A 17,105-nucleotide genomic window follows, 5' to 3' on the forward strand; every position below is an offset into this window, starting at 1 on the left:
ACTAGCTCCCCCACCACCCCCACCTAGGCTCAACATCATATTTTCACTGAAAGTTCCTAAAATACATCTTTAAAGATAGCAGAGGTACATATTCATTATTTGCCTACTATTTTTTCCACATACAAATTGAGTGCAGATTACATCCCTGCCAATTTTGTTTCCAATAGCATAGGAAAAATAAAACTATAACAAATTGCTTTTATTACTTCCTTAAACAAGAACTGAAACTTGTCCAAAAAAGCACATGAAAGACTAACTTTGATGACTTGAGCTTTTGCCAGACACAGTGGTGATACAATAAAGCAAAAACTTAAATGCGTATTAATAGAGGAATAAGCAACTGGGCATTAAAAGAATGCTTGATTTTAATAGCACAAAGCGGGTTAATTGGTTCATTGATGGCTTGCAGTAAATATAAAGCAGATTTTCAATGGAAATATTACAGGACTTGTATCCATCTTGTCTCTATTACTAAGTTTCTCCAGCACCAAGAAGCCCTACTGACTTTGGGAGCATCTTGGTGCTGTGATGGTTTGTCAGGCCTGATTAGCAGCAGAGTAATTAAGCATGGCCTTGAAGAAAGAGCTTCATTTATTTGGCACAGGAATTATGAGTACACCAGGGAACCACTCTTTGTGTTTGTCTACTCCCCTCTCCTTAGGATGTAACACTGCTAACCCTGAAACCACCAGGAACTTCGCAAAGGGTTTAAGAGGAACCAAGACCAGAGCTCCTGGGTCACCTTGCTTCTGGCTGGGTAGAATTATACTGGTAACAAACTGAAGCTTCCAAGTGACACCCGTGGCTGTAAAAAGCATTGTCTTTACCTAACCAAGGGTTGGCTTAGCACAGGGAACTTGTGGGGTAGGAGAGCACAGGCCCAGTAGTGCAGGTGTGGCCAAGATGCTCTGCGCTCTGGCCAGCATGGGGAGCAGGGACTGGCCACCAGCCCTGAGCTGCTGCTTCCTGCTGTGGGCTTCTCTGGCCTGCTGACTGAACCTGGAGGCCAACTTCATCACTGGGTTATCGCCTCATCAGCTCGACTTTCACTGCCTGTTGCACCTGGGGCACCCAGAGTAGCGCTTGGCCTTGCATCCTGGGGGAGCAGGCACGGGCTCTAATGCAGATAAAACACAGCTCGCTCCTGCACTGCCTCTTCTCTGGTTACAACGAGAAAAAAAGAATTGTTGTTTCAAAGTAAAGCCCAGTGTACTGACTCTCCATAAACACTTCCATTTAGGCAAATGATACATTTTACTTAAGTACAGATGAGAAGAAAGGGGAATGCAAGGGAGAGATCTACGGATGTATCTAAACCTCCCTTTTCGAAAGCCATGCATGAATCTCTTTTAAATGTATGACAATTCATCCTCTGTTTACTTTAGGCAAACAGAAAAACTCATGGTGGAGCACTAATTTTCGCAAGCTAATCAAGAACATTAGGTCCCAACAGATTCATTTAATAGAAATATAATAGGCATTCCTGCTTGCTTTTAATCTCGTCTAGCTGCAAACGCTAAAATGAACAGCGAATTAACCCTGCCTTGGAACAGAGATTCTTTCACAGCTGATATCATCTCTCTTATGGCTTGTAAACACTCCAGGCTCCCTGTAAGTGCTTTCCTGGCTTTCGCTCTTTCCCCACAGCAGAGGAGAGGAATGGAGAGGAGAGAAGTGGAGAGGAAAGGAAAGGATGCTCTGGGTTGCATGCAGTAATGAAGGGGAGGAACAGGCGAGCTCTGAAGGGAGGACTGCCTGCCGGCAGAACAGAATGCAGCGCTGCCACCCGAAAACAAGGCAGAGCTAAAGGTGGTTGGGAGAGTGAGTTTTGGGGTGCTTTGAGGGAAGGGGTGGGGGGCTTTCCGTGCATCACCAGCCACTCCCTGCATGGCTCTCCCTGATTTACCAGCGCAAGACAAGGTAGTAAGACAAGGCCATTCACGTGCTGACATCAAATATATGATATTTTTCAAGCAATTTGAGATCTTAAACTGTTCACGGATAGCAGAACTAGCATTAGAACGCTAAAACAGTAAAAAAAAAACCTGTCATATTTCATAATGTATGTCATAATGAACAAAAGCCTTTAAAAAAACGGTTTTCACTGTGCTAAAGTAACAATCTAGACTTGTTGTAAGTATGTTATTCTTACAAGTAGTTCGCAGTTATTCTTGAAGGCAAGTCTTGGAGTTTCCTTAGCATAGTGCTGCTGGGGAAAATTTTCAGCATGTCCATCTTCATCTCTAGCCTGAAGGGAAATATAATGGCCTATTTAGGGACTTACAAATAATGGAAGGAAAAAAAATAGCTAAAAGCATAACAGCTTAGATCATTAAAACAGACGGGAATCCCAAAATACAACATTATTAAAAAGCTTCTTTAAATAGTCAGTACACCTTTTAGATATGAGAACCTGGGATGCTGTTTTCTTACATAGCTTAGATTGAACATGCAAATTCATTGTGGAGTAATAATTAGAACAACAAAAGACAAAACCAAAATAAAATATTTGAGCTGGAAACTGAGTAACTCAGGGTTTCAATTTACTCCATGGCATTTTTCAGGATTACATTACATATGTACTCGTTTAAACTTTTTGACATGCTTAAGCAATCCCCAGATGATGTACTTGTATTTTCAGTTTAACAGTAAGGCCAAAATAAAAAAAATAAAAGCTTTCATACTCATAATTTACATGTAATACTATTACAAATAAATGGATTCCCCCTCCATGTTTAAGCGAAGCTTTGAAAGGAGCAATCATTGAGTGAGAACAATGATCCTTCAGTCAAATGCGGTCAAAATATTTAATGACAAAGATGCATTAAAAGTTACTGGTTATTTGTAACTACACTGTTAATTAAGAAAGCTGAAGTTTAAATGGAGACATTACCAGAGCCCATTAGCAATCCTGCTTGCATATAGTATTTTTCCCTTCTCATCTCGAGCATTTTCTGCTTTTTGAGTTAAAGCAAAAGGGAGAAGCAGGTGAAAGGAGGAGTGTCAGCAATACGCTCATTACACTGTTCATTTGAGTGACACTTGCACTCCGTTCCGCTCCATCTCATCTGATTCCTGACTGTTCACTCTCTCCCTCTCACAGCCTCCCAAAATTCACAGCTGAGCTGTCTCCCTCACATATGGCTTGCATATAATTATGCACATTCCATTTTACACTGCATTAAAATGATGAGCTCCTGGCTCCCTGCCAACCTATTTAAATCAGCCCCTGCCCAAAGAAGCCGGGGAGAGGAGGAGGGCAGAGGCAGGGTGACCGGATTGGGGGTGAGGGGTGCGGGCAGGGGCAGTGGGGCCAGGAGCAGCGGCTCCATGCCCATCTCTGCTGCTGCCCCGTGTGTGCTCCCGGGGCAGGGGTGCCCAGGGATGCCCAGGTGCGATCCGGGCACACCTCAGTGCCTGTGGCAGCGAGAGCTGGCACATCGCTGTCCCCCCGCGCGGCGAGAGCTGCCTGTCACCGGGCGTCACGCGCCCGGCACTCCGGCTTTTCAGCGTTGGCATTTATGAAAGATATTTACACCTTGCAGGCTCTGCAACTTGTTTGTCTTCAAACAGGCTTCTGCCTGTCCCCGAGGAGACAGGCTGGGGAAGGGGAGACCTGGGCTAACAGCACTGGCGATTTTTAGGAAAACATGCAGGGTCTGCACCTCAGCGAAAGCCCCTTGACTCCAGCAGGCTATGACTCGGGCCTCTGCTTGTCAGCCATGGGGCATGAGCACAGTTTGCCCAACAGAAAATGCCATTTTTAACAGTGCAAAATTTGTACAAAGGTGTATTTTGGGAAGTACCTAAAATTGATGATGATTACAAGAACAAGGGAAGTAGAAAAAAAGTTTATTCTGTATGATTCCTAACTGTTCATAGATATTTTCTTTCAATGCCCTCAATAGTTGTGGGGTGAAAAATGTTTAAAATTTTCCTTTAAAACCACAAGAAAGAGGATTCCTGAGCATCTGAAGTCACTTTTATATTGGCAAAGTATTAAACGTATTCTTCCAATTATTAGTTTGAAACTAAAAGCTCTCTTACACAGTAAATCTACCTCCATGCTGCATGGAATATAAAGTTCAAATCTAACTGGATTTTCTAAAAAAAAAAAACACACCTCAAAATTCTCAAAATTTTGAAAATAAATTTTGTCCTTTCCTCCTTGAAGGAATATGGGCAACTCACTGAAGCTCTTCCAGGTCATCTAGAAGACATCTAGGGGATGAATGCCTTAAAAATGTCTTGCACAAATAGAAACAGACCTGCCAGCCTGGGAAAACAATGCCAATGGGATGCTCAGTGAGGGACAGCCAGGGAGATACTGGTGGGGCACAGGTGTTGTGTGGGGCTCTGAATGCTGTTGGTGCCCCCAGACCCCTGAAATTTTATCTTGGCACCATGCAATACATTGTGCATGTGATGGCTGGCACATTGTAACCTGCCAGTGACCCTCTGGAGCTTTGTCTTGGTGCACGCACACACCTTGTAAAATGAAATGGATATCAGGGTGTTTGGAGTGCCTCTGTCAAAATACAGAGACAAACCCCACTGAACTTGACCTGCTCACCAAAATTGCCAGCTACACAAAGGTTATTCACCCCTGCTGACAGAAACATGCTCCTGCTCCTACTGGTCTAAACCTTGCTTTATTTAATTTTGAATGTTGCTAAAATTTCCTAGTCTCAAAATCTGTTTAGCTAAATACTGCCAAAATTTGCTCAGACAGAAGAAATACACCTAATTTAGCTAGCTGGTTTCCATTATAAAAAACATCTATTCTGAGCAGTCAGGCCTAATTTTCCAGTATCTTTCCATTAATTCATTACTACTATCTTCCAGTTGTAAATACTTTGCAGAAGGAAACACTCTTACAATGTTCATCACTGTTCTAAGCATATTAAAAAAGTGGCTCAGAATTTATCTTGCAATGGTAATATTGTGATGCATCTGTGCCTACACTGACCCACTCTCAATCACTGCTGCACACCTCGTGACTGCCTCGGTTCCCCAGCATCTCACTCACAGCAAGCTGGCATCTACAGCTTTGCCATCAGGCCTGGCTGCCGTGGGATGCTATTGTTGAAAAGAAAACAACTGCAAAAAAAACCCCAAGCCAAATCTGTGATCACTCTGATTTTTTTTTTTTTAATGCTTTAATACTGCTAAAATCATTATAGGAATGCACACATCAAAAAATGTATGTACTAACTGCTAGATGTGATAGATTGCATATATGTAAAATATAGGACAACTGCTCTCACAGCACATTTTGTTCCAGGACAAGAAAAGACATCAGCTCATGTTCTGAGGCCTGGAACCATGGTTAGCACTGCTAGTTTTATCAGTGCAAAACTGCTGCAACTTCACTGTGGCAGTGCCTCTCCTGGGATTTACTGATTCTCCTAATTCAATACCCTCTACTGGCAGTCAGCCGCCTTCCCGTCAGCTGCATGGGATCCGAGAGGGAAACCGGCCCATCGCCAGCCCCTGGGACACCAGGCTGGACACTTGACAAGACCAGTGGCACACAGACACACACACAGACACACAGACACACACAGACACACAGACACCCCCACCCCACCTCACTGCTACTGCCAGAGCAGAGCACACTGCCCAGGGAGCGATGCTGGCAAAGACGATCTATCTAGTGAGGAAACTGCAGTTGACTAGGTGGAGGTGGTTGGGCTGTAAGGTCAGCCTGATGATGGGTTGTGTGGGAAATCATGGCCTTTAATTGCAGGTTAGATATCAGGAAGTCCTTCTTAATGACAGGTAGAGCAAAGCACTGGAGCAGATTGCCTAAGGAGACTGTCAAAGTCCCATCACTGGAGTTTTTTAAGAGCAGATTAGGCAAACATCTGCCAGGAATGACACACAAGAAGTAGCTCCTGATGTGGGGAAGCTGGTCAGATGAGACCATCTCCTTTCCTAGGTCCCTTTTTTCTCTGCTTTCTACCACTGAGCTTTGAAAGAAAATGGCAGGAGGCTAAGGGAAAAAAAAAATCTAAAAAACCAAATCAGAAAACAGGATCTGAAAGGATCTCTGAAAATAGCACAGCATTTGATGTTCAGAGATATGTGTACTCATTAATAAGAGCATGATGACAACTATCTTTGGCTACAGAAACTGTGCTATTTGTTCGTAAGCCAGCCAGCCTATATTTGTGAAAGATGCCAATAGTTTGGAAACAGACTATATATTCAGTCAAGATTCCTTTTTTTAACACAACGGAGGAAGAACAATCTACAGCAGAATTTCCTCCTCTCCAAAGAGTGTGGATATTTGCTTCTCCTTATTCTCAGAGAAAAATTATCTTGATCCAGACAGAGGATTCCTTAGCTTCAGTGCAAGTCTTTTTATGCAGCTTTAGCCTTGGGAGAGGAAATCTGTGCTTACATTTTAATATTAAGGGCAGGATCTTAGGATAGTATAAGTCACAAGGCAGGTTGAACCAAATAATTTATTAAGATGGAACTTGTTAATGCAAAGCTTCCACTAAAACGGGACAATGCATTTGCAACAAAATCCTACTGCTTAGCCCACAAAACTCTAATGCCACTTAACCAAAACCACCTAACATTAAGAGCAACAGTCACTTGAATAAGGCAGAGTGACAGAATATTAGTCTGCTTACTTGGGATAAAATTGCCACCTAATTTCCATAAATGTCCTTTGAAATAGATGAAACATGGCAATGTTACCCCCAGACACGTTCAAGGCAGCAGGCATTAGCTGAATGTCTCTGCTAGGACAGAGAATAAGCTGCAAGGAGCTGAATAGTGTTGCTATAGAAGTGCAGATAATTGCGTCGGGGCTCCTGTCCCGTGGTGATGAACAGAGGAAATTCACATCACCCTTAATGCTATTGTCTCCAGAGGCTGGCTGCAGATGGGAACTGAAAGCTCTGTTTCCGTTTCCACCACAAAGGTTATCTCTCCTTTCACTGAAACTGGAAGGAAATCCTCGGGGAGACCCTAATCCTTGAAATTCTAGTTCCTGTGCATTTCTGTTGTCCCAGATAATCAATTATCATGCTCTTTACATTCACTGTACCAGCAATAGTAAAAATAGTACTGAACTTCCACCTGCTGGGTATATTTTTCCCAGAAATATGAACGTGCTTGCTGTGGACTGGGTGGCTGGGGAGCCCAACATGAGGGTCCTGGGTGGGGGTGCTATACTGGGAATGGAGCAGGCCCAGGGAAGACGGTCCAGAGAGGATGTTCCTTGGTTTAGCAACCATGCAGTTACAGGAAAGAGCAAGCCCTCAGCTCAGAGAAAGTCTTCCCTCAGGAAAAGCTCCCACTAATGTTTGATGAGAGGTTTGCTCTTCACAAGGATTTCAAGATTTTCCTGAATCACAGAGTGATGGAATAAGCAGTATTTATTTGCTTGTTGCCTCCCTCAGCTGCACTCTATTCACTAATCTCTACAGCTGGAATATTTAGCCACTCCAAACCTCTAAAATCTTCTCAAGATTTTTGAAAAAGTCATAGGTATTTTGAAAACATATCAAAACAAGATTTCGTAAAATCTTCCAAGACTCAGATCAGTGAAAAGAAAGGACCTAGTCACGGTGGTTGTTTATCAAGTTGTTATCATTTACATCCCACAAAAATTGAGGTAATCCCTTGAGCCTGACCTCTGGTGACCATATAGGTTAGAGATGACCACCCTACCCACCATTTTCCAGCCTGGGGTCTCTTTACCAGCAGAGACGTTCTGCACACTTGGTGGTGGTCTATGGAGAGCTTGCAGGTCACGTGCTACTAACTCCCCTTGTTTCCAGCTGCTAAAATGCATTTAAAGACAGCTAAAAATACATTAAATACTTTCCTAATGTTATTTTTCCATGTAAGCAACTGCTGTAGTCACCACAGGAATGTTATTTGATCGCCAAGGGGAGGGGAAGTGGTCTGCGAGACAATCTGTCTACTGGAGGTGATCTACAAAGTTGAAAAGAAATTGGGAATATGCCCTCTTGTAACTTCTTTATTAAGCATGCAAAAGAAAACCTGAAGGGCTTTTGCTGACTTGTTGCCTCCTCTCTCCCCAAACATGCCATACAAACACATGTACCAACACACACGTGCACATCCCCACCCATTACTCAAGTTAGGAACCGAGACCTTGTTTATGCTGGAAGAAGGCACCAGTGGAGAGAAAGCAGCAGAACAGCATCACCGTGACAAGCCAGACCTTGGCACTGCACGTGCAGCTCTCCCCAGCCCCTGGGGAAGAAGAGGGCACACTGCAGGAGACGGCTTTTGTTGCCATTTTGTGGCCTGGGGTCTCTCCATAGAGAGAGACTTCCTTGAAACCTCTCTCTGGCACTCAGCTGCTCCTGGCACCCATACATTACAGTAGAGACTCCAGAACTGTGGAGTCCCTTTCCCAGAGGGAAGTTATATGGTCCCCAAGAAGGAGCAAAGATGTCCCTGCAAAGTCCCTAAGCAGAGCCCGAGGTTCAATCCCCTGCAGGTATCCTCAGCCAGAGGGTCCCTGTTGCTGTCACAGCTCTTGCTCACAGCTGCTCTTGCCTTACTGTGACATGTTCAGTGCAGACAGTGATGAATCTGGACCCAAACTCCAACCTTTGTTCAAATTTTAGTTGCTATTTCAAAAGCAAATAAAAACCTGAATGCAAAACCACTAATGGTCAACTGGATTAGAAAAACATCTCGAGTCCTCATGTTTAGGAGAAGGTTAGGTGTGGAAGCAGCTTCAGGAGGCAGCAATCTGGCCAGTGTGATTAAGCCCTGAGAAAATATCTAATTCTGAATATCCTGCAAACTTCTCCACTGTGCTGACAGACGAAATACTCCCTGACTTCAAAAATAAATAGTCACCAGGTCAAACCTGCTATTCTAACCAAACCCAGCCCACACCACTTCATCATCCCTTTCTGAACACATGTAAAATCTCCTGACAAACAGGCAGTTTTGCTGAGAAAAGCCAACTCAGAAAAAATGCATTACAACAAAGAAGGAGAAGGTGCCAAACTGTGGAATGATGGGGCAGTGTTTCTGAAATTATCCTTGTCAAAGCAACTGAGGACTGTCACGTTCATTTTCTTGCATAACTGAAGCACACTAAAAAATCCAAACAAATGTGCCTGCAAATCTGAAAAACAGTTATTTAAGGATCTTTTCTTCTTTTTTTTTTTTAATGCTTGTCTTCCACAGGCTATGGCTCTGAATGGTCCAGCTTTATGTATTCATTTTATCTCTCAGGATTTCATGGTATAAAATTCTCCACAGTTTATGTTTAAAATGCAAGCTGCAAACTCTATTATAATGTAAGGAATATTATAAGTGGATCAAAAGGAAATACTAATAACAGTACTACTATAGTGCCTGCTAAAGTAATAACTTCCATCCTACTGCACTTAAACCTTACACCAAAAAATGCATTCAGCTTTCTGGATTCTATAAAACTTTTCCTCTCCTTCCCCCAGTTTTGTTTCATATACTTTGTAGAAGAACCCTGATCTCCTGCTGGACTTTTCATCCTTCCAGGCAAAACCAGGGTATTTCTTTTTATACATTTTGCAATGCTGTATATTTATGGCCCTTTCTACAAGGGTCATAATATACCTAGAAAAAACTGGGGATCACTTTCAGTCTCCCAGTACATCCAGAAAGAGCAAATGAATTAAAAATAGCAATGTCTACTGCCCTGGATTGCTTTTCTAATTTTTGTAGGAAGAGGAGTAGAAGGTTTGAGATGTTAAATGACTCAAGCCCACATGCAAGATAAGGTGGTACAGCCTCAATCCAATGCTCAAGCAGGGAACTACCTAAAGCTCTCAAGTGAAAACTCTGCATTAAGCCTCATATTCCCACTGCATTCCAGACTTATGGCTTTTTCCTTTCTCTATCAGCCAATATCCAGGCAGCATTCCTGCCTTCCCCAGGACTGCACTACCTTTTCTCTGACAGTTCATGGCACGGTGATACGTGAGAAGTGTTCAGGTGGCTGCCTCAAAAGCTAATTTTTCAAACTGCACAAACCTTTAACCACGTCATAAGTTCTTTATAACCACTTCCAAATTGTCAAAGAATAAATATAATAACAAACACATAACATTGAAATAATTTGAAATAAATTTTGTTTATTGCCCCTTTGAACATTTTTTCAACAAGTCACTGCTGTGTGGGATCTTCACAAACGTGAGCCTGTCCTGCTAATCTCCCTCCTGATTCACAACAGGCCTGATCCAGAGACACTAATGGACCATGCCTGACAGTTATTGCAACATATCCAACACCCAGGCCAGAAAAGAAATGAAAATATACGGCAGACTTGCCGGTAGCTTCCATTTGTGTAACGGGTAGCTCACACCAGCTCTCTCTTCACATGTCTTGATTATTATCATTTATGAGATAAAATCAATTTCCAAAGTGTTCTGTGTGTTTCACTGTCAGGTAGCTCAAGTGTCCCTTGTCACTGCTGCCATTTCTACATGGGTTCCCCTGTCCAGGTGACAGATTTGGGCACAGGGCAAGCACACATTTCCCATGAGCCTGCCACAGAAGCAGGGAGATGGAACACAACACTAAGGAGGGGGAAAAAAAAAAGAAAAAAAAACCCCAAAACAAACACCAGGAAAAAAAAGCCCCGTCAGATGTTAGTAAGGGTTACCTAAGGCTCACAGACCAAACAGATAGCTGTGCCTAGTGAATTTGTTTTAATGCATTTGTGTATTTCAAGCTTTTGCATTGTAAATACCAGAGCAACAATGCAGATTTTCTCTGATTGCAGTGTCACATATATGATTAATCATCTTGACTCAGAGCATATTTTTTTAAGCAATTGCAGGCTGGTTTAATGAACTCCTCTCCCACTGGCTTTTATAGACTAGTCATGATCAACATACCATTAAGATAAACCTCATGCCCCATCCCTCCCCCCTCTGACAGCTTGCCTTATTTGCCTCTCAACAGTCAATATCCAATTAAGAGGCAAGGGATTTGATCAATACAGAAGGCAACAATAAGACTTAAACAGCTGGTAAATTCTAGATGTACTCTTTTTCTTCAATTCCCATCTTCATGGTGTATACACAGTTTAGAGCTTTGAATAAATGCAGAGAAGGAAAAACAATGGCCAGGTCTGGCTGGTAAAGCTTTCCCTCAAATGGGCAGTGTCTGCAAACTACTGCACAGCCATAAATGCTAATCTGGGGCCACTGCAAAACAGGCAGGATTCTATTATCTGTATTTTCTGTGGCCTTTTAAAGGGTGAAAATAGAAATCTCTTCCTGGTCTGGTTATAAGCCACATGTCACTTGGGTCATTCACACATGAAAATTTAATATTATTAAAGCAATCATTTATGAGCTGGGCCAAGGGATGACTGGTCTGGAGAGGGGGGCAAAACCCATCAGGAATGGAATGGAGGCAAGAGAACAGGCAAGTAGAGGGTGAAAAGAAACGAGGGGAAGCTTTGATACAAATGACATATTCTACAACCTTAATATCATCTCCCAGTCTTTCTGCCAATGATTAATGGCTGCAATAAAAGGTGGGATAGTGGCACATACAAGCAGGAAAAAAGCAAAACCTGCCTAGTGGTGAGGACCATTCATTTTAATTCCCAGCAGCCCAGGCAGAGGTCAGGGTCTGAGGTCACAATATCTCCACTGCCTTTAGGTCTTACACCAGGTACCGCACTTCTTCCTCATCTCCTGCCTTTTTAAAACCTTTTTTCAAGGTTTTAATTCAAAGTTTAACTTTCAAAGACATTTCACAGAGTACTAGGTTGAGACAGTCCAAATGAGGTAGCCCTCCTTTTCCAGGATTCCCACTCTATTTTAAATAAGAAGTCATGACCATGTGGGATGCCACGCTCCCACTGACAAATGGGACCTAACCCAAACCCCTCTGAGCTTGCTCCCAACACTGGCAGAAAGTTATTCCTAAATCACAGTGGCATGCCTGCGTTCTCTACTGCCCACTGCAACCCTCTGTCATTTGGAGGGATTCCAACAACATATATCATGTCTAAAACCAGGAAACTGTCTGTTCAAACTCACAAGAAAGCTCAGAGCACACAGATCTTTTTAGGCACTGGGAGGCAACCGACTATAATTTATTTTCCCAACTTGCCTTGGGATTTGAGAAGTCCCATTCTGAGCTCTCCTTTCTGTCACAATAAGATAAAATGTGCTGAAAAACACCTCCATCCTCCCAGCTCCCTTCACTACCATCTTCCATGGGGAGCGGTTGCAAGTAGATCTTTGGCCAGGTTTCTGAATCTAAAGTAATCCACTTCTAACTGTTCCCAGCAGCTTACTTCAGGCCCCAAGTTTTATCAGATTACACCTTTTTTTGCAATTCTGTGCATTGCTATTACAGAAAAAAAAAAAATACTAGTTTGACTCTTAAAGATAGACTTAAAAAATAGGTGTGCTTCCACTCAAAAAAGGAACAGAAAGAAACGCAATTTTCTGTCCTCTGCATTCACTCAAATGGCTCTGCCCCTGACTCACCTGGCCCCTTACCAGACAGCAAAAGTCTGCCCGTTTTGCCATGTAATCCTGAAATCCTGATTTTGATGGTTGGACTTGATGATCAATTTTGACAGTTCGACTTGACGGCATTAAAGGTCTTTTCCAACCTTAATGATTCGATGATTCTCTTTTCAACTTCTCATTCTCAGCTCCTGTCTTGAAAAGCATCCCTTAGGGCTTCACCAGACTCTGCAAACTCCCGGTTAGCACTGATGTCTCGTCAGGCATATGCATGAGTATTCACATGCCACCGCTACCATTTCATGGTGGCACTGTCAGCTTTTCAAAACTTCCACGTGTTTATTCCAGGCTCTTATGTGATTGCCCCTTAGATAGCTCTTAATTGACTATATCTATATAAATACTTAGCCAAAAGCCTTGCTTACAGCCCTGACTTTCTTTATTCTGTGGACTATTCAGTGTCACCTCTAATGTGTCACCCATTATATTTCTGGGCCAGCTGAAATCCAGCTGCTGGCCTATGCAATAGGTCTGCTGCCACAGGTGTGTCTCATTTTCCTCAAAAACCAAGGTACTGCTTCAACAGGGAAGAAAAAAGATGCAGACAGGCACTCCTCTGCAAAACTAGTACCACAGCTGAAGAGCTGGGAACTGCCAAAATCACACCCTCACACCATTAGTGCCACGGGTGTTCCATTCAAGGGCTGGAGTTTAGGCAGCCTGGTAGGCTTTGCAATATTTGGAGAGCAAAACACTCCTGCTGTTTCTGCACTCCCAGGCTGTGAATCAAATGCTTGCCTCTTCTGTCTCCAGCACAGGAGGCAGTTTAGGGCTCAGCTGAAAGGACATTCCTGTCTAAGAAGAGTTTGGAGAAACCTGCAGAACTGTGGCCTTTGGTCTATCTTCCACTGGCACAGCTCCACAAGTTCCCCATTGTTTGACTGAGATGTGGAGTCTCTGTCTTGGTCACAGTGTATATTGCAGTAGGAGGCAGCAAGGCTTGGAGGAAACTGGTACTCTAATTATAACCTCTACATGGATTTCCATCAAATGCATCAAGCAAAGAACCAGCTCTAAATGAACACTTTAAGCACGCTCTTACTCTACTAAATATTGCTGCTATCTGAAAAACTTCACATAATTTTCTATTCCCTAATTTATTTCATCAAATTTCAAGGCCCAATTCTCTTGCCTGCATCCAGACCCCTTTGTATCGGTTTTGTAAAGCACAGGAATGGGCTTCACCTCTGCTGCTCCTAGTACACTTTTTCCATCTGTGCCTACAGATACTCTAAAGTGAAGAAAGCACCTACTTGCCCTTCACATGAGTGAAGTTAAGCTTAGGCCAAGGCCATCACTAGCAAGATAACCACTGGGGTAGTGACAGATGTTCAGCCTAACATAAGATTGAGGCCAGTAGACAGGAAAATCCGTCTATGTTTCCCGTACTAACTAGCAGGAGGAGGACTGTGGTGGTAGCCATCATCTTTTCATTAGCAACAGCCTGGTCAGACAGAAAAGAAGCAGAGGAATCGTCTTTTCATATTCAGAGTGTGAGTTCCAGGAACAGAATTACCATCTAAATTACTTACATCTAACTATGTAATTGATGTTTGTGTCAGTTTATTACAGACATCTTCACCATCAATGCTGTGAAATGCAACTTAGTGACTTTTTTTGTGGGGAAGGAGCTGGAACAACCATTTGTCTCCCATTGTTTATATATTAATCGTTAAATTGTTACTAATATTATTAATCTCATTATCCTAATTATATGTGTTCTGTCTTTTTAGAGTAGCATTCCTTCCAGAATTAGAGTGTTTTGCACATCTCCATTGTTCCCCTCTCTCGGTTTAGAAACTTGATGGGCAATCACTGGCATCGAAGAAAGGTGCAATGAGTATTGAGCACAAAAAGCCACAACATCGGCTGCTTAGCAGGAAGGGGAAATCTGTGAGCGCTCTTTCACAACCTGCATACACTGGCAGAACATTTCACACGGCGGGAGGTGAGGCTTGGAAAAACTGGTGCACCATAATCCTTTGAAAGCAGCCTGGGTCTCTTTCTGGAAGTCTAGGTCATGTGCCTGGCGCTGCCTCATATGGTGTCTCTCTTCCGCCATTTGTTTATTTGCTTCTGGCAGTTTTGGCAGTGAGGTATCGGAGTGAAATGCACACCACTCCATACATATGGTGGGAAGAATCTAGTGCATCAGTTGAATGCATACTGTACTGTATACACATTCTGTTTTATCTCTGAGCACAGCTGTGCTGTAAAAGCTTACAAAATGTGAAGCCTTCTGTGCAGCAAAAACATCGACAGGAGAAGCTGGCCTATAACTTATTAGGTTGTGACACAAGCCAAAAAAAGACGGAGTTACAGCTGACAACTCCTGGCATCGTGATGAAAAGCACAGTGGCTCAAGTTAGGGAGGGAGTGTTAGCCCTAACTTCATGTTTTGGACTTTCACTGCCACGGGTCACAAATAGCATCGCTGGTTTGTTCTAGGACAATGATTCCCAATCCCAGTGCACAGCTTCAGATAGTGACTGAAGCAAACAGGCAAATCATCCCCCCGGTGCCCCACTGTGCTTGCAGGCAGCCTGCACTAGGAAGGGATTCAAAGAGGGGGTGGGCAGGAGCCAAAAAGCAATTGTGCCTCTCTTCCTCACCCAGCACAGCAGCTTTCAAGCTGGGATCAGTCCTGCCCCCCCAGAAAATTGGGCTGAAGGTAGTGGAAACACCTGGCAGGAAACGCAGGTGCTGGTTCAAGCAGATGTCTGGTAGGCTTTTTTTCAGCACAACCTTGAAACAGGGACTCTCTAAATCTGAGAAAGAATGGCCACTCTGGGTCAAATCTAAGCTACCTGAGCTCAGGCTTGTCTCCTTCCCTACCTACTGAGAGACTCCATATGTGCATGTAGGCAGAGGAAGTGTGGTGAGTAAGCAAAACAGAGAAGGGAAATGCAGGTGAGATGGCACTTTTAGGACACAGAGGAACTGCCCTGATAAAAAAGCCATGACTGAAGACATCACACTTCCTTCCTGATCCCATAGGAATGAACTCCTTACGGGGCTGAGTGCTGGACTTCTCAGGGCTGACGGGTGCTGCTTCCCACTGATGCTGTGAGGGCTCCCCAGCCAGAGAAGAAAATCCCTCCTGTCCAGCCCCTCCACTGCCTGGGGTGATACACACTCTCAAGGCAGGCCTTTGGCTCCAGCAGCCTCCTTGACAGACACAGGATGTGGAGAGCACCTCATGGTGGGAGAGCATTCCACAGGCACTGGCATTCCATGGACACTGACCAGGGGAATCACACCCTTTTCTGCTCCTCACAGAAACTTCTTTTTCTCAGGCAGTGCCCCACCTGCTCCCAAGGGAAAAGGGGAGCTAAACCCTCCTGAGGGAGCTGAGGGAGAGTCATCCCACAAGGAAGCTTTTATCCAGCTGCTACCACATCCCTCAGCTGTGAGGAGACTTCCTTCCTCTAGCACAGGCATCTCATGACTCAGCTGCCCCTGGGGGCTGCCCAAATGTCACTGCAGGAGTCCTGCAGCCAGGTGCTGACCCTGCAGGGGATGAAATACAACCCCCAGCCAGGTTTAGCCAGTCTGCCTCCGCTCGTGGGAGCACAGCTCCGTGGCTTTTACACTGCACTGTGCCCACTGCCTTCTTCCCTAGCCCTGACACCCTGGCTACTCCACAGTGAAGGGGGACACGACTGTCACACTCTGGGGGGAAGACAGACAAGAAGGAGCAACTTAAGGCCCTTAATATTACAGCAAACACCCCTCCTCCTATCAAATATATGAAAATAAAAGAGAAGCAAGGGAAGGGAAAAATAACAAACTCTTGCCTCAAGCTCTAATTGCTGCTGATGTTAGTTCATTTTCAACAATTGACTTTAATTGCATGTCCACACTGGGTAAACTTTCTTTTTCAAAAGTTATTTTAAATACATGGCATGCTGCTCCTTAAAACCTGGCTATGGTCTGCACCAGAGGAAATAGTATCAGTGAAAGGCAATCAGAGTTTTGGAACAGCTCTTAGATGACATATTCAATAACAAGGACCTATCCACTTAAAATAAAGAGAGACAATTAATGTGATAGTGCTTATGTAGTATGCTATATTTTTATGATACCAAAAAAGCCTCCCTATTTCTGTTACCCAAGCAAAAGTAGCAAAAGTAGCTATCCATTAACTATCCACTGTCTCTCACAATGTAAAAAGCTAGAGGTTCAATAAATGTGCAAAATTTTTTTAAAAAAAATAACTCCTTTCAGAACAAGTCACCAGGCTGGGTGATGTACAGGTCAAAACCATGCACTATTCCAGGAGGAGTGTAATGCCTTTTGGAAGGACACATTCATCAGCTATTAACAGCAGCAGCACAAGCACTCCCACTCCAAGGAACCAGCAGACATGGCCTCGATGCAAGCAGCCACGAGTCTGGCCCGCAGTGTGACCTCAGCTGGAGTTTTCAGGCACCCAGGCCTCCCTGCAGTCAAACTCAAGGAACTGATTTTGGAAATGGGAGCTCTGGATCTGTTTTCAAACCTTGAAAGTAACCCACGGAAATTAGTTGGGGCTATAATTTCTGCCTCCAGAAAAGGGTA

At 43.7% G+C, this 17,105-nt stretch overlaps 1 protein-coding gene across 2 annotated transcripts in view; it reads right to left on the minus strand.

Moving 5' to 3' along the window:
- Positions 1 to 17,105, minus strand: part of SOBP (sine oculis binding protein homolog) — a 111,023-nt gene that overhangs the window by 45,687 nt on the left and 48,231 nt on the right. Inside the window, exon 5 of one of the 2 annotated variants that reach the window (XM_059842338.1) lies at positions 2,153 to 2,248. The exons of the other annotated variant lie outside the window; for it this stretch is intronic. Within the exon in view, the coding sequence (XP_059698321.1) occupies positions 2,153 to 2,248 (96 nt within the window). The remainder of the gene's footprint in view (positions 1 to 2,152; positions 2,249 to 17,105) is intronic. 2 annotated transcript variants of the gene reach the window in all.

Source organism: Haemorhous mexicanus, chromosome 3 (assembly GCF_027477595.1).
Source record: "Haemorhous mexicanus isolate bHaeMex1 chromosome 3, bHaeMex1.pri, whole genome shotgun sequence".
Classification (NCBI taxonomy): Eukaryota; Metazoa; Chordata; class Aves; order Passeriformes; family Fringillidae; genus Haemorhous; species Haemorhous mexicanus.